Source organism: Galleria mellonella, unplaced genomic scaffold, assembly GCF_026898425.1.
Source record: "Galleria mellonella isolate WM207_F2 unplaced genomic scaffold, CSIRO_AGI_GalMel_v1 utg55, whole genome shotgun sequence".
NCBI lineage: Eukaryota > Metazoa > Arthropoda > Insecta > Lepidoptera > Pyralidae > Galleria > Galleria mellonella.
The window spans coordinates 2,408,621-2,432,134 of NW_026442115.1; the positions used below are offsets into that span (position 1 = coordinate 2,408,621).

The window sequence follows — 23,514 nt, forward strand, 5'->3', positions numbered from 1 at the left end:
CCCACGGTCGATATCAAATACAATCATACCTATTTTGTTTTTGTCGACGTATTCTTTACAGAGCTCACATATAGTACCTATTATACATAATACAGGCACCATACGAGTATACTAATTGACCTAGTTTTACCGCACACCTGCAATATTGTTGTTTCGTATTCAATAAAAAAATAAACTAAATGTAATCACAAACAAGAGACGCCTTTTATTTGTTTTCAATTACAAAGTTCACCTCTTTTGATTTATGTTTAGCTGTGCTTGCAATTTCGTCATGGTAGAAGTAAAAAATAACAATTTGTTTTACATAATTTTATAAAGACATGTCCAGGTAACACTTTTAAATAAATGCACAATATCCAACTATCAAAATCTTTAATGTTCTACACGATATCATAGAATAGAGGGATTAAGTCATGGTCAAGTTTCTCCTTCTCTTTTCTCTCTTTTCTCTTAATTCGCTTGACTAATTTTGATAAGACTGAAAAAGTTGGGTTAATACCTATTTGATTATAATAATATAGATAGTGATGATATAATAAGCAAACATATGTAAATACTAAAAATAATTCTCTAGGGTCCCATTGCCTATTTTTAGCTTCCCTAGTTCCTCGAGAGAGCCGAGTGTATGAGTATAAACGACCCTTACGATTTCATTATATTAAAATAGATGTTTGTTATACGATCACACCCAAACAGTTATCGCCACTACTACATAAAGTTTGTTATTTATAATAAAATTAATTATACTTGCATGGCAGTCTAGAGAGACGTAAATAAGGGTTAAAGGTACCCCTGGTAAAAAACCAGCAAACTATGACCCAGTTTCTAAAATCGTTTATAAATAGATTGCCGAGCAAATTAATACAATCTCACAGGATTATACGAAATTCGGACAAGTGTAGAAATTGAATCTTTTAGCTTTTTGCTATTATAAATTATTTATTGTATGTAACAGAAAGGGTATTATTATAAGTTCAAATTCAGCGATAGTATCTATTCGTAAAACCGAATAACGCTCCTAAAGGAATATATAGATTGAAAAAGTAGATATTTTTTAGCGATCTCGTCATCAATTTGGTATGAAGTTTTTGACGTGATAATAACACAAACTGTGCTCTGACTTCACCCGCGTATTTAAAATGAAAAATAGCCTTATTAATAATAAAAAGCATCTACTTTCCCATAGTATCAGCTTTGTTATATCCAAACCATTAAATTCTAGAGGTATATTATTTTATTGTATATATTTTTGGAACGGAATTTTTACCAGGGAAGTTAAATAGGCATTATTTAAGCGTCAAAGATATTACGAAGCTACATTGTCAGGTCCGGTGGGGCATGAGGTCGGAATGTTGATTTTCCGCCCCGCGGCTACCCGGAATGCTCGAGGGCTTACTCATACATCAATCAAATTCTACCTCGCCCTACTTTATACACATTGAATAAGCACATCATTACATTATCGTTGTCAAGGTAAATAGGTTAATATTACAAATAAAATATTAGTTTCCTTTTGTTTGACAAACAATAATCATACTTTTAGTGGTCTTCGAAAAAATTGAAAATACTCGTAGTATTTTACATATCTTATGCGCTGAATATCCTTTATATTATAAGTATATATGAAATAACAACATTATTAAATTCCAACAGTGTAAGATTTATATTTTTAAATCTGCTGTTTTAGCCCTAGTTTTTACTAGAAAGTATATGTATTTATACCTATAATAGTCAATGCACCAAATAATTGTTGGGCCATAAATAACTGCAGTTCAAATATGATTGTACCCGCACATATCATAAATATTATTACTATTTCAGAAAATACAGGTGAATAGAAGAACAAATAATTCTTACAAAGATACACTGCCATCTTTGTGAGAAGTATCTGTGTATTGGTTTTGTATGGGTGTTATCGTTTAAAAATACGATAAAATTAATCAATTTATTTAATAAAGGGCAGCATTGCAGTTATCCACATCCTACTGCTTATTTGCAATTCTCGTGGTATAAAAAAATAGTCATCTAAATCAATTGTAAATTGCAAAAGCATTTTGTAGTTCAGAAATAAATTTAAGTCCTTTGTCTACAACAAATAATTTCTGATGCGAGTATAAATAAAGATCAATTTATAATGAACATAATATTTTGTAGGAGGACGAGGTTTAAGCAGATTTAATTAAGAATACTTTGTTTTAGCAGGTCAAATTTCAATTCAGACGCAGTTTACAAATATAAAATTAACGATGAAAGCAATAGCTTGGAGCCGATCTTTTATATATAAAGAAGTATTATATTATGTACAAAGTAATAGAAATATCTGTTACGCTATAGACATTTACTTATATCCCTATATCTATTATTATTGTCCACTACAGAACATAAGTGGTGTTTTGCCAGAAGTTGCTACGCTTGGCAAGCGGATTGGCAACCGCAGTTAGGCTTTTGGTGATGTTTTAAGAAGGATGATGCTGTATATCCCTCGTCCATTAAGTTCCCTTAGTCGCTTTTTATGACATCTACAGGACAGACAAGGGTGGCCCATTCTATGCCGGTACCACACAGCAAGGCAAGGCATTTATAAAAGTGGAAAAAAAATTGCTATCAGAAAGCAATAAATTTCTTCCAGCAATGCCTTGATTAACAGTACCAGTCTAAATATGAATTAAAAAGTATTTAATAATAAAAAATCTTGCGGTCTATAAGTTTAGTGGAAAGCTTAAATTGTAAAAAGTTAATGTTTTTAAAGAAATTAACTTGTAATTTCTCAAAAACTTATTATTTACGAGTATTTACAAAACACCTTTTCAGAGTTTGTACAAATCATTTCACATAATGTATAATAAATTACTATATTATTAATATAAAACCGGTAAAATGTCTAACATTATTAGTATTCAATAATATTTTAAGTAAAAGTAAACTGTATAGTACTTTAAACATTTTGCCAGAAAAATAATTGTATATAACTATAAATAGTATAAATATCTGTAATATTACAGATACAAAGCAAGTTTGGGTGACTACCCACCAATAAAAAAAACCATGCCACGAATTTATGTTCGTGACCTGGCGGAAACGTGATTCATGACATTGACAAAAACGTATAATAAGTCGCCATAAAATTTAGAATTCTCTTTATGGCTTTTGTAGATAGTAGCTGGCAGTAACATATAAACTAAAACTTCAGAAAGAAAATAAATGATTGACATTGATTTATCGATATAGTATTTGTATAGCTTGCAGTCATATAATTTTTCAGTGCAGATATAATTTTCAATTTGTATTATTGTTCATACCTTTGTCTTGAGCTGTGAGTAGAGACGAGGAGAGTGTTTGGCGCAATTTACCAAAGGTTCCTGGCGTTTCTATTTGCCCTGGTACAGTACTCGGCGTGTCCTCCGTCGCCACCATCTGCATAAAAAAAAAAATATTTCAGTTACTAATATCTATTGCAATATAATACAATAATATGAAGTAGTGATCACAATAAAAACACTTCGTGCTAAGGAAAACTCATGTCACAACGCTGCGGAGCGATAAAACTCTTCATACAAAAATAACGACTCGGTAATACTGTCGTAAATTTTATGGAGAGCAACAGATGGAGAATGAAATACATCAGATCCGGGAAAATCTATATTTTCGTCTCTCGAACTCTACTAAGGAACGATTTTATTGCTTCACTCGGGAGTCAGCTCAAACTTTTCCTCAATAACAAGGTTAAGATAGCGATCGTTTACAGATTTTTCTATTGCAAACGTAGTACAGGTGTGTTAGTATTTAATAGCGATTACAAAATACAAAAGCAGCCATAGAGATTGATATTTTATAATATAATTTTATAACATATGAATATTTATAAAAATTCTATACTGTTTGCGGAAGTACTTGTATATTCTTTAACAAAGACCATTTTCATAGCGGACGTTGTAAAACTCGAGCACGAAGTAGAAGACAGGAACTCCGGGAAGGAAGGAGACTGTAAGATCGCTGTGTACTACATTACTTTGAGAAAGCTGCAAGGGGATCTTAAATGAATGGTCGGTAACTTTGAAGAGTAAAAAAATACCTTGACTGAGGAATATCGAGTATAGAAACTATGTACTTGAGACCAGTCTTATTAAAGTGACCAAAATTAGATGCACTGAAAACAAAATTATTAGACAATATCCTTTTATGTTAATAAAACCTACAACACGTCAGTCATGCAAGTTTTCTAAAGAAAATTTGGAAAAGTATTTTATTCTATCTATCTGGGTTGCGGGCTATCGTAAATACCTTGCTCTTTTTGATGAAACAAAGAGCATATAGCAAAAGCTGCAAAAGATTTAGAGCCATAAGGTGTATGTTTCGGATTAAAACGTAAAGAGATGTCTGCTAGAATGTTCTTGTAACCTTGGCCTGTTATATCGTGTCATCGAGTCAATAACGTCAAATGAAATTATTAAGTTACCATGCCAACCAGTTTCTCGAGCGAATGCGTTTGGAATATTCCGTGAGCTTATTCTTGTAATATAAACAAGAATCTTGGAACATTTTATAATATTAGTTGTGGATGTAGTGAAGTAACGAAAGAATGCTATAAGCACGTTTACATGAAATATAAGACTGTTCTAATCCTTGCTTTAGACTCTTTTTTATTTAATGTAACTGCATTTTAATGCGATGTTTGTAATATATCCCTACCAACGCTTCCTCTCAAGGTGGTAAACAAAATCAATAAATTTATATTGTCACGTTACATTTATATCGAGTAAGTATCGATAGCTGAGAAGAGAGTGGAGGTTGCATAAATGACGATGTAACTTTGGGGCGGCTCCTTATCAACGAATTTACGTCAATAAAAATACTGGAACCAGTTAGAAAAGCAGATGATCTCATAATGGATTATATTTGGGAAAGTTTTTGTTTAACAGTGGACTGAATAGCAAATTAATTTGCAAGTCTGATCAATCATTTCATTATTAAAGATATGTAATATTTTGTTAGTTAATATATTTGTTAATAAGTATTTCAACTATCAATTATTAGAATTTAATGAAATACCTAATTTTCTTTTTGTTATTATTGTAATAACTAAATCGATTAACGTTATTATACAAGTGATAAATCAGCATAAGTTAGGTAGGCATAGTCTGAGGTTCGGCAGTCAGCACCCGTCTTGAGCTAAGTAAGGGATCTATCGGGAATTGCTGCTAGGTTTATAAAAGGCCTTACAACTTTCTGGGATTCAAATAATCCTTATTTCATCATTCTGTTCTTATTTAAATATTGAAATTATAAAAAATATCATTACAAAACGACTTAAAAAAAATAGATTTCCATAACATATGGGAGCAATATAGGAATAAAAACGCTATTAATTGCAAAAAGTATTGTTAAAAACATATGTAACCTACAGAGAAAAATAATTAGATAAAAATAAACAGATAAATTTAGAATGTCGCTGTCGCTGAATTCGTTTAAAAAAGGGCATGTTAAATAAGTTAGGTGATGATTAATGATGATGGGGTCGAAACCATATAACTCACAAGGACAAGTGTATTATTACAATGGGACTAAGTCAAATGTCTATAGTCATGTCAAATAAGTAAAGGTAATTTAACAAGTAATTTCTCAAACAATGTGACTCGCGTCATTAGGGCCCAGGCTAATGTATAATAAGTACGCATTACCTTTTAGTATCTATAGATAGTTCATAAAATAAGAGCGGTCGGGAGTTTCGATTAACCTGAAACAGCGGAGATTTTTGAGATAAAATAGGTCATGAACAAGCGATGTTCATGACCCGCTGTGGGTGCAAGGGGTGAAGAGGCGGGCTGGCGACGGCCCTGTTTGACCCACTTGTTGCCTCAACCCGCTATTTACATTACAAGTCTAATTGCTGTTGGCACACGGCAGGTGTAGGCCTTTATTTTATTACCAGCGTCGGGCCAACCGTTTCTTATTCGTTGTCATCTTTAAGAAGATGAAGTGCCTCGAAAACGGTTTAATTTTGTACGTGCATTAAAATTATTTAGGCCTTCGAGCAATGTCAAGGCAAAGTATTTAAAATAAAGCCAAAATGTAGCCAAATTAAGGCAATTCTCTTTTAAGATATATATTAGGTTGAAAATTTTTTAGTGAAATTTATCTGCAGGGGAAGAGAAGGGAGTGTAATTATGAATCACTGACTTGACTCATAACTACACTCCCTAAATAACCTTATCATTGTTATTTTGAATATGAATATATATATATATATATATATATATATATATATATATATATATATATATATATATATATATATATATATATATATATATATATATATATATATATATATATACTTAAGTACTCTTCGGTCCATCTACAAATTTTCATTCTATAAATTTTATTTCTTAGCTCTGTGTAATTGCGGCATAGAATAGGCCACCCATTTCTTTCCAATGGGATATTTACATCAAGTTCTTTACCAGAGAGAGAGCAGTGAATGACAAAGGTCCATTATCTCTACATAATGCATCTTTCTAATTCATTAGAAGCAAGAACTTTCTTATTTCTCAAAATAATTATTTGCATGTAACAAGTTGCCTTTTTATTGAAATTTGAAATATAAAAATATTTACAGTAAACAAAGTTTTAAATGTTATATAAATACGCTTTAATATTAACACAATTTTAAAAAATTGCATTAAAAGAGATTTGCCGTTTCACAACTTCTCTACGCAAGACAAGGGCTACCCTTCTGAAATCACATTAAGGCAGTTTGGGCTCGACCGACCGGAATTACATTCGAATAAATCTAAATCAGTGAGGACCGAATCTCGGAGATCTACTTTAATCCTCTCTCTTCGCGGCCAAGAGCTCACGTTGATATAACTAGCACTATCCCGCATATTAAAGTTAGGTTCTTAACACCGGCCCAATTTTGGTATCCCAATTATTTTGCGAAGCGTGCTTAGATCATGTAGGTAAGAAATTGTACCATTATTTATTATTTGATATAGGTAGATCTTTATCTTAAATAATCTATTTTTTTTGTGTAGATTGAAAGGCGTGCTGTGCAATGTACTATGGTACTTTACCTGCGTTGCCTCTTCTAATATGATAGATAATACGAGTAGAAATGCCTTATAATAGAAATGTAAAATTTCATTTTTAAATGCTACACATTATATGTATTTATATTATACACGCTATTTGTACATATATTTCATGTTACGTCCTTAGGATGAAAGTTCTATACATCTATGTATTTATTGTCTGGGAAGTCGTGTTTCATTGAGAGATAAATTGAAAGAAATTAATATTCTTACTATATCTTCACACACACACACACACACATATATATATATATATATATGTGTGTGTATATATATATATATATGTGTGTATATATATATATATATATATATATATATATATATATATATATATATATATATATATATATATATATATATATATATATATACACACATCAACATCTAGGAATATTTTGAATTTTTTAACATGCAACATGTATTTTTTATTAATTAGAAGTCGGTAAAATCACTCATGAATTCATCATCATTCATCACCATTAATATCTGTTCTTTCGGTTCTGCAGCGGTTTTTCATGTTTTGAGTCAATGTGATCAAAGTCTTGCTGTGGAATGTTGTCCCTTGGCCCATTTGTAGTCGATGGGGATGGATAATTGGTATTAGCATCTGGTTACGATATTTTTCAGCGATCATGGTGTTTCTGATCCGAACAAGGTCTGTTCTGCCACCGACACGGATTCCCGCCCAAACCATAATTTTTCCGCCATGGCAAGGATGGACTCCCTGAGGGTATCGCAAACGGCTCTCACGACCAGGAACTCGCCATAGACATACTCTTCGTGAATCAGGATGGAAACCAAATCGGGACTCATCGGTAAACAGTACTACAGACTGATTTTGCTGTTCAGTAGAAAACTTTAGATAAAGGTAAATAGGTCTTTTGTGGAAATATATATTAAAATTTATAATAAGATTCTGAAATATGTATTGGATCTACCTTTCACCATAGCGCCAAAAGGTTGAAAATAAATTCGCTTTCATGTGTATGTAAATAAAAATGAATTACCAAATGTATGTAAGTATAACACTTCAGAACGGCTTTAGAAAGTTTGTTTGAAATTGGTTTTTAAAATCTTCATCCAAAAAAAATTGGACGAGTAAGTAAGACAGAAGGTAATAAATAGAAGATTTGGTCTTATTTTCTTTATCAGTAAACCATTGCGAAACCTTGGCGGGCAGCTAGATCTTAATATTAGTAAGGATTCATTTTATCGGTGGCATAACAAAATCTTCGTTACTCTCATTTCAAAATTATATAAAAGAAATAGAGTTATAAAAATAAAAACTTTATATAAGGCAAGGTCGGACGGAATCCCTAAATAATCTGGGCTTGTTTCACACCCTTGGTATAAAATTGAATGTTTTGTTTGCAGGTAAGCTCGCTTCGAGTTAACAAAGCTTAAAAACTAGGAAAAACAGTGTGATGCTACAAAATTGCTTTTTATCTCGTACATACGAACCTTGACTTAACAAACGCGTTGTCAAGTTTGTTTTCGTTGGAAAATAAAATTCCGCTTTCATAATTTTATATTAGTACGTTAAATATATTTTTGTTTATAAGAACATAATAGCTGGATAATAGTTTATGAGGTAATGCATAGAAGGATGCATTTAATAGGTTTTACAATACGATAAGACTATAAAGAACCCTTTCTACCATCCGCCCAACGGACATATTTAATCAGAACAATGCATCCGAATTGTCATGTAAGTTGCACGTTAGACTACTAGTTGTTACTTATACTGTGCAATAGCTTAGTGACAATACACTCACGAACTCTTCACCAACAAATCTAAGCTCACTATTGTAAGAATCGTACTCAAGTATGTATTGTTCCTGTCTCGTGACAGAGAGAGAGCGAATGTAATATAGCTGGGTATATTTTCTTGACTGCAACCTTCAAATCTAAGGGTAATTTTAATTTACTGATTAATATACTACCTATCTGTAAGTATAAATATGATCACATCTTTCAGATTCGTAATTAAGTGGTTTTTAATTTGCCTTCCCAGAAACTGGCATATTCTATCTCTTCTTTACACTATTTTTTTCTACTGATTACCTCAACCTGTGCTTTGATTTTCATGTTGATTCTCAAGGTCGTACATTGCACAGCGTGAGACCTTCGTTTAGTAACTCCTTCTAAAGTCCTCCTTCTCATTAATTCTTCTAAAGTCAATTCCTGTTCTTTCACTATCCAAGTTATCCATTTCTAGAACTTCTTACCTTTTTCTTTTAGATCAACGCAATCTCTTGCCTTGTTCAAGAGGCAGGTAAAATCTCTTTACCTAGGTTTCTAATTTGCTTTTTTGTTTATTATGTGTTAATTGCCTTGGTCTGTTTATAATAGTATATTTATTTACTATTATTTATATTATATATGTATATGTATTTTATTCTTATTTTTATATAAATGATATTCTTCTGAATATTGTGCATTTTATTTGGTTATTTTTTTGTATTTACTGTGTCTGACTCTACCTTTCTCTCTGTATTTATCTACTATTAATGCCAGGTTGTCTGTAAGAGATTTCTTCTAACGATAAGGTTGCCTTTTTATATGGAAATTCTGTATAAATACTCCTTGTATACATATCTTTTGTGCGCAATAAAAAGTTTATTATTATTATATAAACAAACTCAAATTTTAAACTATTTAAATTCTTTTTCACCTTCCATCAATCAATTCTCACATATTGGATAACAATAAAGGGAGGATCTTGCAAGTCACGCTTTATCTACACATTCCGTTTCATCTACAACGCAACAACAATTTTCTAATTAAAGTTCTGTTAATTGTGAAACTATTTGAACTATATATGTATATCTTAAAACAACATTAAATCATACTTACTGATTTTAACACTGCAAAATTGTTAAACATTGTAATAAAAAATATATATTGTGAGAACAATTGTCATAGAAAGATTTTTCTGTTTTCTCAGCAGTTATTTTTATAAATTTTAAAATGTATTCATATACAACTTGGTTAATAACTCTGACGTACGGCGATATAGAAAAATTGTTAAATGTTACATCTTATTTTAAAAGCGACATTATTTTATGTCTTGATACTGTGGTGTATGAAAAGTATAAATAATATTTAAATATTCTCTATAATTAACATAACTTTCGTTTCATCAAACAAAAATGTTCAAGAATACGCTTAAGCCTTAGCAGGGTCGGAATGGGGCCATAACCTCGGTAAGCCTTTCATTTGGGTGGGTGAAGCGGCCTTACTACTATCGCATAATTTGACCGGGATATGTTCGTTGAGACACATCAAGCTATCTTGGGATCTTAACCCTTAACGCCATAAGTATTAAGCACCAACTACGTTCAAGCTTGGCTTGTTTATGCATCACGTATTCTAAATATATTATCTCTATGTTAGAGGATTATGACCTCATTTGTATAACAGCCCAGCTTAATCGATTTTCGTGAAATATGTAACAATTGTGATTTTGTAATTAATGAATATTTTATTAGAAATCCTTTTTTTTAATATTGAGCAAAATATGAGATAATAATATGTAAAGTAAAAACCAAATCATAATTTAGATGGATCTTCTGAGTTTTGGTAGAACTAGTTTGAAAATTATTTCTACTTACCCTAATGGGAAGAGGCGTGACTTATTGTGAAATGGCATTATTATTTTATGAAGCTTAAACGGCTGAACGATTTTGAATTAAATTTCATTCAATTTAGTAATGTAGGATACTTTATATACTGATAAAGGCGGATAAATCAGGAGTAAGCTGGTTGTTTAAATTATTAAAAAAAAAAAAAAATGAATTTACAGGCCCACGATTAAATTTTTTACAATAAGTCAGTTATTTTTCTTTATATTATTAATGAGCTATTAATTAAATTATAGTTGAAATTTTGTTAGTACTTCAGTAATTAAAATTAACTCGCTTTTGAGGATTTTATAAATAAATATTAAAAGTTGTTCCGTAATCTGTATTCACCTCTCCATTTTATGCGATGATGCAAATTGAAAAAGTTCCTAGGAAAGTTGAAAATGGACAGAATTAATTAAAACTGCGTTTGTTTATTGTAAGTTAGCAGTTTCTGAAACTGAATTCAACTTTAAATAAAGTCCGGTCATCCAATAATATGTAGTCTTTTATCAAGCTTTTAAAATATTGTACTACATTTTATATGTAAATAAAATTGATAGATTGAAACTGTTTCTGCTTGTAATTTAACTTTTTTCTTACCCAAATTATTGGGTTATTAAAAGTAATTTATCATAATAAATAAAACTTAAAAATTATATACAAGCAATTTGTACAAATTGCAAATATTTGTATAGGATGTATTTTTTTTTATTTTTGTTACAAATATATATAACAAAAATTTAAAAAGTATACGTTTCTAATAATGTCATATATATGTATGTATAATATTAACTTAAAAAAAAATATAACACAGGGGCGCAAACAAGCATGCGGCTCACCCAATGGTAAGTATCCAACAACATATAATAACAATACAATACACAATATATAATTTACAATTTACTCGCCGATAAGACAATCTGCTGACATCCAATAGTACCACAAACCAAAAATAGATTAATTAAAGAACTATATTAATTTATTACTAATTTTATGTAGAAAGTATTTCTGTGATAATTTAAACAAAACTTGACTACCTTTTCATTAAATTCCATTGAAACCGACTATACGAGCCATTGTTAAATACTTGTGATGTACTTGTTCCTATTAATATGATATGTTATTATCAATTCTAGTGAAATGATGGCTATATTTAGTATATGCAGAGGAAATAGCTGAAACTTCGATATTAACTGAAACTTGAACTTAATGGATAAGTTCATAAATTGAAAAGCAGTTTGCATAGTCTAATTTAATAAAATTTGTTATAAATTTCGGAGAAAGGTCTGAACAGGACAGAATCGACAAAGTGAACTATATGGCTCAGTAGACCTTCCCTCAGACATTATTATGTCATACATAACAAGTTATTGATAAGATACTAATGATAGTAAACATGTTTTCAATATGACATATCTCATTAAAACGACGACGTTAACATGTGCTTACTATGGTAATCATTTACCTGAAAATGTAGGTAGCTACCTAAATCAGTAATTGATATTTCAACCCTTATCAAGTAAACTTATAGGTATATATTAATATTCCATACATAACTAAATTGCTCATTTAATGTTCGAAACTTTTTCATTAAATATATATACATATATAAACACAGAATTAATTTTTAAATTTACTTTGCATGCTTTTTCATTCATATAGTACATATCTCCATGTATACCCAAGAGATTATTTTAAAAAATTACGAAGTTTCTATAAAATATCATAAATGAAAATGTACACAAAAAAATCATAAGAATTAAACATAAGAGCATATCCTTTTTAGAGGTTGTTAAAAAAGATGGTAAATAAAAAGACACTAAATATGACCAGCATTTCCAGTCATATAAAAATAAAACTATATCCTAGTAGAATTTGAGAAAAACATTCATGTTCACTGACAAGTAACAACCGCATCACCACTACTGCTGCATCAACATCACTTCGTGCTACAGAGTCAGTGCAGTCATTGATGTACGTACATAAATACAATATTTATTTCATCATCATCATAGTCTTTAACTGTCCACTGCTAAACCTGAGCCCTTCCTTGGGGGGTTTCGCCAGTAGTTGCCACGCTTACAGACGGTTAGGCTTTGGAGATATTAAGAGGGACGCTGCTGTTCATCCTTCGTCCTCCCTTATTCGCCTTTTACCACACCCACGGGAAAGGAAGGGATAGCCTATTTTATATCGGGACCACACGGCGAAAAAATATTAATTTATTGTGTTGTAGTCATTACTAAGGGAATATATTGTTCCTAGATACAACATATGATTATATTAACGTAATATATGAGCTTTCTTTTAAAGAAATGCTCAACTCGTCCTAGATCAATTATAGTTAAAAATGGAAAAGTGCTGTAAATGAAAACAAATTTTCATATAAAATATTTATAGAAATCTATCCATTTCCTCGTTTATTTTAAATATATATTATTGTTATTTCTAAGTACGTAATAGTGTCTGTCAGAAAAAGAATTATAAATATCTTAGAAGTTTTTTTGTGTGAGATGATATTTAGAACTAAGGCAAATACTTAAAAAAGAAAAGCGAAAGAGCTTCGACCTTAATAAAAATAGTAGAAAGGGAATTTCATCAAAGAAAGTCTTTGATGAATGAGTTTCTTTAATAAATACGTACGCTTTGACGAAAGTACAGCTATACGAGAGTTCATATAGGTGTACTTACACGCAACTGGGTGTGTGCTTATATAATCAACGAAATTGACTACTCAATTGCTTTATACCACGCATTAACTACGATATAAAATAATTTTCACTCCACAATGCTATACTGCCACTCAAATTGTGCTGTATTCCTTAACTAAGAAGCAACAAGGTGACTACTCGCTTTTAGATACGAGTATGTAAAGCATTAGGCCCACAGTCAACTTATAATTTGTTTCAATGGCGAATTTAGAGCTAAAAGCGCTATGAACATTATTAACGTAATGTTAATATTAATGTTTGTTAACTCTATCTTTTAAATCTGTTCATCAGATTAAGGGTAACAAAAATTTAAACTTAATATTAAGATATGATGTAATAACTATAATATAAAGATTAGGAATTGAAAATATTTCAAATCAAGATTTTTTTAACTATTCGTTTCCTTCGACTTTGTCAGAGTTCATTAGTATAAAAAATATCATATGCAATAAAGTATAACATATTATCTGGGGTATAACCTACCCGTGTAGGGAGGAAAGGTTAGTCAGTAATAGCGTGTAACAGCTCCATTGCTAGCAATATAACCTACCATGTAGACCTCTACTAGGTTCGGCCTGGATATCATTGTAGTTGTATGGGCCTGACTGTCTTAATTTCATCCTCATGTATCAATTTTCACTGGTATCTCGCCAGAATATATCGATAGTACAGGTGGGGTTACCATTTCATTGTCACCCAAAACCTACCCGTGTACAAAATTTCATTCCAATATGATCAGTATTTATTATTGTTTTATTTAGTTTTGTCAAGCGTAGCAACTACTGGCAAAACTTTCCAATATGAGGAAGCTTATGTACTACTACTGAGTAGACAAATATTTAAAAACAAAAACACGTTTATAATATTAGTAGGAAGTATAATAAATTTTTTTTATGGCAGGCATCGTGTGGCAATGAAAAAAATTGTAGACGCGTAAATATAGCTACGTTACCTACGAAGCATGCTACGAATACGACTACGAGTTACGCTTGCCGCTACAAAAGTGCCTATTTCGCGAAAGGTTTGCAGTGCGCGAGTTACACAGAGCGGCGAACACAGTTTTGTTAATTACGGCATTGCTACAATATACGGGTGAACACAAGTTTATTTTGCATAAAATTTTACTGACACGTTTAGAATTTTCTGCTAACTAAAAACTGAAAAAAATACGTCCATGAATAAACATTAAATCGTCATAAAAACATGTATCGTCATAAATGAATTCACGTGTTGGATAGATGTTTATTATTATATATAAAATGTATTAGTGGAAACTGATAATGACATGTAATTATATTTTAAACGTCGTAATAGGGCACAAAGAGCGTTTGGAATTATTACATAGTTTTAAGTATACGAAGGTATTGTTTTATGTGATACTAGCTGCTGCCCGCGGATTTGTACTTGTAATATCATATTTGTTTTTTAAGTTAAAATTTTCTATAAATATATTTTCTAAATTTCAAATTTCTAGACTTAGTCCTTTCGACTGTGCATTGATAGTTAGTCAGGATAAACCATTTTGTAAATATAGATTTATAGAGAGATATGAAACTCGAGAATGTTATTCTGATGAAAGAGAAACGTTTCCCCTTGGCGAAGTCTTAATTTAGCTCACAGGAAGCTCTATAAGCGCTCGCCTCTGCCACCGCGCCCTGCTGCTTGTGCCCCTTCTGTCCCGCCTGCCTCACGTTCCCACCTGTCCCGCCCACGCGCAATATAACATTGTTCTGATACCGTTCGTTTAGATAACTGAACTTGTGGTATCAGTATCTGTTACATACTTAACTAACTTACATAATTATGACCTAAACACGGGGGAAGTAGGGAGTGTTTATAAGAATAATAGTTCTCATTGATATTAATATATCCTATCCATGTGGTCTTTATCCTTATTGTTTCATTTTATAGTGGCGTCTTACCATTGTACACCATGCGTATGCGAGTATAAGAGAAGAAAAGCATTTTATCTTCATCTTCTAACAGAACACATTACCGTATGTTAGGTAATAATAATATTTTTAAATCGGTCACCATTCTTATGAAAATTGAATAGATGCTCTGTACTAGACACAGCTATTATTAAATTTAATATACGTAACAAATAATAAGTACAAAGAAATGTGAGCGACATCAATTTAGTCAATGAAATGAAATTACGTTTTCTTTGTGACAGGTTCTGTTCTCATTGTCGTATAATCAAAAATTAATCCTATATATACTTTAATGTTACTTTAATAATTATGGTTCATCATCATCATCATCATAGCAGCCATTAACTGTTCACTGTCGAACATAGGCCACTCCTGTAAGCGGGGTTTTGCCAGTAGCTGTTACGCTTTGCAAATGAGTTGGTAAACGCAGTTAGGCTTTTGGTGATGTTTTAAGAGGGGCCCTGCTGCTCATTCCTGACCATTAATTTCTTAGTCACCTCTTATAACACCCACGGGAAAGGTCCCTTCCTTTCTTATATATATAATTATACATAGAATAGGTGGTATATATATAGGGTCAACCACACAGCTAATTATGGTTAGTTACACGTAGAAATATACATAAACATTATAATATCTAAATTTATAGCTTTATAAGCTTCTTTAATATAGCTTTAAATTAGCTTGAGGTAGCATGGGGCAACACGCGACGGTAGCCTATGATAGAGACAATTTTAATTAAGGGCATAGCAGCAATAACATCTAACCGTCGGTTGACGTAGGCATTACAGTAAACGCGACTTTCCAATTATTTCAAAATGGACGCTTTGTTGCGGAGGCCCTACGTGACTTTTTGATTGATTACGGATAACAACATTTCGTTACTTTGTTGGAAATATTTTCCGACAAATTAAAAATGACTTCGTTATGACAAATTATTTCCATTGCCCTTTTAAGTTGAGATTTAAAAATACAATTACGACTATCGAATTAAACATTAGAACTGACTTACCTTCTTCATAAAAGACATAACATTTGTAGGCAGCATGGTGGCGCTATCCCTGAAGTTGCTCTGTATCGCACACACTCACATCACTACTTCACACTTTACACCATCGTCTACACGCGCTTTTTTCAATCTGGTATTAAGACGCTACCTCCGAAACACGACATTTTAGTAAAAAAGAACTCTTTATCTATGAAATATCAACACTTTATCTCACAGCCACACACGAAAGTCTGAAACAAACAAAAGAATTAGGTTAATCATTTATACAGGGAATATTGTAAAGAAAAAGTAAAAATAGAAATGTGTGTCGAGAAGGGAAGATTTGACAAACGTCGACCGCTCCGTATACAAGCCGTGAGAGAATGAACTAAGAGCGAACACATAAGCATTCAACAGGTTCGACTTTGTTTGTGGGTTTTGTATTATATGTTAGACAGTATATATGTTGTAGGAAAATGATGATACAAGGGATTTCGTGAAATACCTAGGGATACAACGAAATCACTGGATGTCGATGATGTTCTTACGTCATATTTTTGAAAACATTTAGTGATATGTCTAACTTATTTTTTGTGAAATATCATTTTACTAAATTGAATCTAGTGTAATGGAAAAGATATTGAATGTTTTTAGTATTAAAGGAAAAGTGTATTTTTTTTTATTAGGCATAAATTAGAATTCCAATTACTTAGACTAGCACTAGGAGAACATCATCATATCAGCCGTTAATATTCCACTGCTGAACAGAGGCCTCCCCTATAAAGAGGATTTTGCCAGTAATTTTTAAGCTTGGCAGGTTTTAAGAGGCACGTTGCTGCCCATCCCTCGACCATTAAATTCCGTTAGTCGCTTCGTACATCTACGGAAAAGGTCGCGGTGGCCTATTCTATAGTGGAATCACATGACTATTATTATCATATCAGCCGTTAACTGTCCACTGCTGAACATAGGCTTCCTCTGTGGGGGAGTTGCTAGTAGTTGGCATGCTTAGCAGGCAACCGGAGTTAGGCTTTGGTGATGTTTTAAGAAGGATGCTGCTGTTCATTCCTCGACAATTAAGTTCCCTTAGTCGCCTCTAACGAATAACTACAGATAAGAAAGGGGTATCTGATTCTATGCCGGGACCACAAGACAAGTTTTATTTTGCCTTAGGTTATTAAAAAATGCTCTTTTGTACAATCCGATATACCGAATTCTGTTTGTATAATTAATTGACAATAAATATTTCATAAAAGTTCGCTGTGAAGCAACATAATTATGGAAACTATATTTAAGTATAATAATTTTCATTCTGGTTGGAGTAGTATAAAAATAATAATGGATAAATTATGAAAATTGTAATCGTGTAGACTGAAAAGAGACTTCTTCATATCAGTATTCACATACTTATATCTATATGCAACTGCAGTTGTTACAACATCGAAGTATAATTATAATAGAATCTTTAAAGATTTCTTACTACTATGTAGTTGTTTTTCTAGAATATGTGCATATATAACAGTCCGGCGATTTTTTATAACTGCATCAAAATACATATTCTTCGTACTCATAAAGATGTATAGCAGACTAGACATATTAAAACGCACCTTGAATTGTGCGTTCCTAGAATGTGGCAGAAATAGAATTATGTTTCACAGGGTCGGATTAGTTAAAAATTGATGACATAGTTTTACAAAATGAAAGCTGAATATTTACGCAAAATTGTCACAATTTTTTTTATGTATTTATACTTTAGAAATAAAAGAATAATAATATAATTATTCAAGTTCTACTTAAACACAGAAATAAAAATGGTCAAGTGTAATATGCGAGGGGAAAGGCATACTAAAGATACCTTTGTAAATTAAATTGGTATTTACTTTCTTTTTATTCTTGTTAAAGTAAATATTTTATTTTAAAAAACATTATCATAATTACACTTAATTAGTTATAACTAGTGACTTACCAGCATTGGTAGTAATTTTTTAAATATACTCTAGCGTCATGTATTCAATCAATCCAGATATTTGTTTTTATGTAATTTAGAATTGCAAACAAGCTGACGGTCCACCTGATGGAAAGCGGTAACCGTCGTGTACAGACATGAGCAGTACTATGGACATAACAGAGTATATACTATTTTGCTCATAAAGGTACCCGCCATATAAAGGTGGCAGGTCAGGTAGGGGCCTGGGGGCGAACCCCACTACCCCGGCTTCAACTCCGGAGGCCACAACCTTCTGGTCACTGGGCACTAGCCGACATATTGATGTATTTATGTCGATGTCGCATCTTTTGTTGCAATGGAGGTGTGAGTGTTGGAGTCCTCTCTTTTCTCTTGAGTTGGTATATATATCTATATATATATATATATATATATATAGCAGTCAAAAGTACTTTTGACCGGATGTTTTAGTCAATAATAGTTTTGACTAAAATAACCTAACCTACCAAAGTACTGTACCTGTTCAGTCAGGGGGAAAAGTGATTGTTAGTAATGGGGTCTAATAGCCCCATTACTATCAATACCTCTATCTACCCTCTCAGGTCAACCTTCACGCAGTTCCCCCTGGAAACAATGATGTTTAATTCTTGTCGAATTCATTATGGTGGGCGAACTGACTTGCATTCATTCTCGCCTATCATTTTCCACTAGTGCCTCGTCGATATATACCATAACAACCTATTAAAAAAAACTTGCTCAGTCAAAAGTACTTTTGACTGTTAAGAGTTTTGAATGCAACATATATATTATTATTTCAGCTTTCAAATTTTCACTGCTGGACATAAGCGTTCCCCATAGTGTACTTTTGCCAGTAGTTGCCTCGCTTGGCAGGCGGGTTGGCTTATATAAATATTCTTTTATTGTAGTTACTCGATTTTGCATTGCCAGTAATTGATGTATGATAGGCAATACAAATTTATGTTCAATGTTGATGGACATAATTATCCTGAGAATTATCCCTCGTCTGCAGACCCTTAGGTTTAACAGATTAGGAGATTTAGCAAAAAAATAACAGTAATCCATAGTTATAGATGAACAGAAAGTATTATTTTATTGGAATTTATTGCAGGGAAAGTTACAGGTAACATTTTGTTTTTAGTAAAAGACAATATTTAATGCAACATATATTATTATAATTACAATCCTCATCAAACTGTTCATTATGTAGCTAGGGGCGTAAAATAAACCATAAGTAACTTATATTATTTGTGAAGTAACTAAAGAACTTACTGGCTTTGTTAACTCATCGAGCAGCTACTAAGACATTTTAAAGTTATAGTTCAACATTTTAAATTAACTTAGTGTCCAAAACATGTGCAAAATAAACTCAAGTTTGTGAATAAAGGTAAATAATAAATTTAGAAAAGTAATTTGTCTTCATTTTCTGGTGACCAGCAGCACTTTTTTGTAACTCAGTACCTATTTTTCTATAAAATGTATTAAAATGGACCGAGTTTTTCTATTTAACAATTATAGTTACAATGTGATGCAAGTCTTATTGCAACTAAAACTATGAAATGGTAAATCTCTAATGGCAGTGTCAATTTCAACTCATTACAAAGAATCAATGGGAACTGAGTTACATAACCAATTCCTAATTATCGTGATAGTAAACATAATTGACACAGAATCCTTATAATTATTATAACCAAACATAGTACTTAAAAATAAACAAGTTCTGGTTTATTGACTAATGATAACTGCTGCAAATAAGCAATACCCACCTAATTTTAGTACTTTGAATTGTTTTAAATTATAATTGAGTCACATAAAAATCTCATTTAACAAAGTGAAAATTGAGTAATAGCCAAATACTTCACTATTAATGATTATTTAAAAAACTACCTTAAGATTTCTCTGTGCATTAAAATTATATTAAGTATCTACAAAAAACCTCCCTGATCACCTGTTATTTTTAGAAAATAAAAAAGATATTTTTTTAATACATATTACTTGAGTAATAAAATAAATAATGGATAATGTACAATACATAGTAACAGATAATAATAGTGATAAAATCAGAATTTTTTTATAATAAATCAAACATAATGACTATTCAGTCAAATAAAACCTAATTCTACTCATAGAACCAAATGATAATTGTAAGCATTTAAATATGTTTGAAACTTAATTATTATAAAATAATGCTAATTAGCTCCACTAAATATGAAATGTATATGTTTAATGAAAGCTAATAATTTCAAAACATAGAATGTACTTAATAGAAATATTAGTACACACAATACAATAACAAAATTTTGTGATTACAATGGGTACATATTTTGCTATTAAAGTAGCTACAAGTTATTATTGTAGTTCACATTTTATGGCACACTATTTACATAAAATAGATAATTAGCATATATATTTCAGTGCAAGAATTTGTAAAAAAAACCACCTTTAGTGAAGCTAAAATAGCAACCTGCCCATATTAAATATTGACATACATACACACAGATTTATTGAAGTTTAATGCCGGATTACAATAGAAGCTGAATGGAACTATTACAGGTTCCACTTAACTAGCAATACTATATTCCACAGACACATTTTGAGAATTTTTTTTTAAATAAGAATATAGCTATTGGCTTAGTTCTGCTATTGAAAGAATAAAGCAGTAACAATTTAAAGGTCAGAAATCATTCTACTCTTCAAGTCTAAATTCACATTTTATTACAACTAAAATAAAACAACATTGACTTTACCCACAACTATTAAAACTCTTTTTTTTTTGATGGGTCAAAATGGTATGGTAACCCTGCCTGCGCTAATGGGATACGCCGGCGGAGCACCAGTGAAGGGTGATAGATGAGAATGAAAGCAGGCCAGTCAGCCCATCATGATGAATTCATCAGGAAATAACCATGATACTTTCCAGGGGGAACCGCGGGGAGGTCGACCTGGTTGGGTATATTGCTAGCAATGGGATTCTCAGTCTCCATTACTAACAATCCCTTTCCCTCCCTATTAAAACTCTTTGTAATATTATTTCATTTCTAAAACAAAATAATAAAAATAATTATAATTGATATTATTATAAAACTATATATTGGGGGGAGGGGAAAGGATTGTTAGTAATAGAGATTAGCAATTCCATTACTAGCAATATACCTCTATTAGGTCGACTTCCACATGGTTCTTCCTGGAAACCATTGTGATTGATTTACTGTTGTTTACATTGTTATATTTAGTTATTTTATAATTGACCTGCTTCATGATCATCTATCATCCCGCAGTGGTATCCTGTTAGTGTATACTGATAGCGCAGACAGGGTAACTATTCCATTAGCATCTATTGAAAAAAACTATATATTCACTAATATATTAAGTTACAGGAGTACTTTTATTGATTAATTAATGTTTAAATTTATTATAAAACCAATTGATAATTGTGGTAAAGTCTATGATGACCCTTATTTTAAAATAATATTTCAACCAATGTCTTTTTGGATCCTTTTTTCATTCTTAGTGAACAGCCATAGGGTATAACAAGTTACACTGTTAATAAAAATACACACTGTTTGTCTATATATATATATATATATACAATTGTTTCACCATTCTGCATCACCATTTGCTTTTTGAAAGACATAATCTTTACCAGCTAGATTCATAATGCCATCTTTTAAGTAAAATTTCCACTTGTTGCGACTACGTGTAATCTTGTCATACTGACACACAACAACATTATCTGTATCAAACATATCACCAGGCTCTTCATCTGACACATCATCACCAGAATTAAGAGGTTCCTCCTCAGCACCACCACTTTCATCACGCTCTTCTTCTTCTTCTTCCGCACGTTCTTCTGCAGATTCCTCATCTTCATCATCATCTCCGGCCCCGTCATCAGATGCATCCCCAACGTTCGACCCCTCATCATCAGATGAGTCTAAAGCACCATCTAGAGAAAATGGAGCAGCACCACTGCGTCCTCCCCCACCGCCATCAAATTCATTCTGTTGCCCTGCTAATGCTGAATTTATGTGCTGTTGAAGTAAAGTGGCAGCAAGGGGCTGTGGCAAACTTATTGTAGCATTTATGATAGGACCAGTAAGAACTTGATGTAACTTGTTACCATTAAGAGCTGATGCAGGTATTTGAATAGTGAAGGACCGTGCTTGTGATCCGGGTACTCCTGGTTGAGCAGGTAAGGTCAATTGAACAGGTACTTTATTATTAGGATCTAAAACATGATGTGGATGTGTGCCAGCAATATTAGATGTAGGTGCACCATGTTCGACCACAGAGTTTTGTTGGCTAGAGCCCTGAGCCATCATGCCGTCAGCTGACCTTTTGGGTAATACATTATTACCATTAGCTTTTTGGAAATTTTGTAATACAGGTGGTGGCATAGCAGGTTCAGATATTGGAGGATCCATTGCCCCACTAGCCTGTAATTTTGTTTTCCATAATTGTTTTAACTCCTGCAATACTTGTTCATCGACACCATCATCCAAAAAACAATCACGGACACCCGCAATAACATCGTCCACTACAGTATTGTACAGTTTTAATACGGACAACTGACTCATCGTCATCTTGTTAATCTGTTATGAAGCTACTACTAATAGTGGATTATGAGAGTTTTCAAACTACTTAGCTGAGTACAGTGGTAATTTTCTACTTCCCGTAGATAATAGATCGTTGTAGAAGTGCGTATTGACTTTCCTGTTCACATCTCAATTCAATGTCAAATAACACTTGAGATTACACAGCCATTAATACAAAATATTAGAAGGGTATTATTGATCGGTTTTCTTATTCACTATACGATAACTTATATCCAGTCCATAACTTAATTTCTCAACGAATTACAGCAAAATATTCAACATAAATTTTGACAATTATCACTAAAACATAACCTATAAACAAAAAAGAAAATTTGCCAGATTACAAAAATTGTCTTTGGCCAGAGGCATGTTGATAAAATGACGCATGCGCGATTACACCGCCAAGCCAATTATTTGAGACGAGCGACGCCATATTCCTGCCGCGCCCTATTTCACTATGAGGAATAAAGGAGTTTGCGCTTTCCACATTAACAAATTGATTTTACACAAAATAAAAAAAAAAAACATAAATTCATTTTCGATTAAATGAATATTGAGTTTGGGAAAAATAAGTAATTTTTTTATATTGCAACATAATTTTCAAAA

At 31.9% G+C, this 23,514-nt stretch overlaps 2 protein-coding genes across 6 annotated transcripts in view; both read right to left on the minus strand.

The window, feature by feature from the left end:
- LOC113521466 (regulating synaptic membrane exocytosis protein 1) overlaps positions 1 to 23,514 on the minus strand; it is a 142,337-nt gene that overhangs the window by 27,369 nt on the left and 91,454 nt on the right. For all 5 annotated transcript variants that reach the window (XM_031912903.2, XM_031912904.2, XM_031912900.2 and 2 more), the window contains exons 3-4: positions 16,375 to 16,601; positions 3,300 to 3,414 (exon numbers count right to left, since the gene is read on the minus strand). In XM_031912903.2, coding sequence (XP_031768763.2) covers positions 3,300 to 3,414; positions 16,375 to 16,410 — 151 coding nt within the window. In that variant the 5' untranslated portion in view covers positions 16,411 to 16,601. The remainder of the gene's footprint in view (positions 1 to 3,299; positions 3,415 to 16,374; positions 16,602 to 23,514) is intronic.
- Positions 19,467 to 23,272, minus strand: LOC113521254 (transcription initiation factor IIA subunit 1). The gene has a single exon (XM_026906738.3). It carries the CDS (start codon positions 22,894 to 22,896, stop codon positions 21,910 to 21,912), a length of 987 nt encoding a protein of 328 aa, XP_026762539.1. The 5' UTR covers positions 22,897 to 23,272; the 3' UTR covers positions 19,467 to 21,909.

What these genes read in the sequence shown, in the direction of transcription:
- LOC113521254 (XM_026906738.3), bottom strand. Translation starts at nt 22,896, where the DNA reads ATGACGATGAGTCAGTTGTCCGTATTAAAACTGTACAATACTGTAGTG.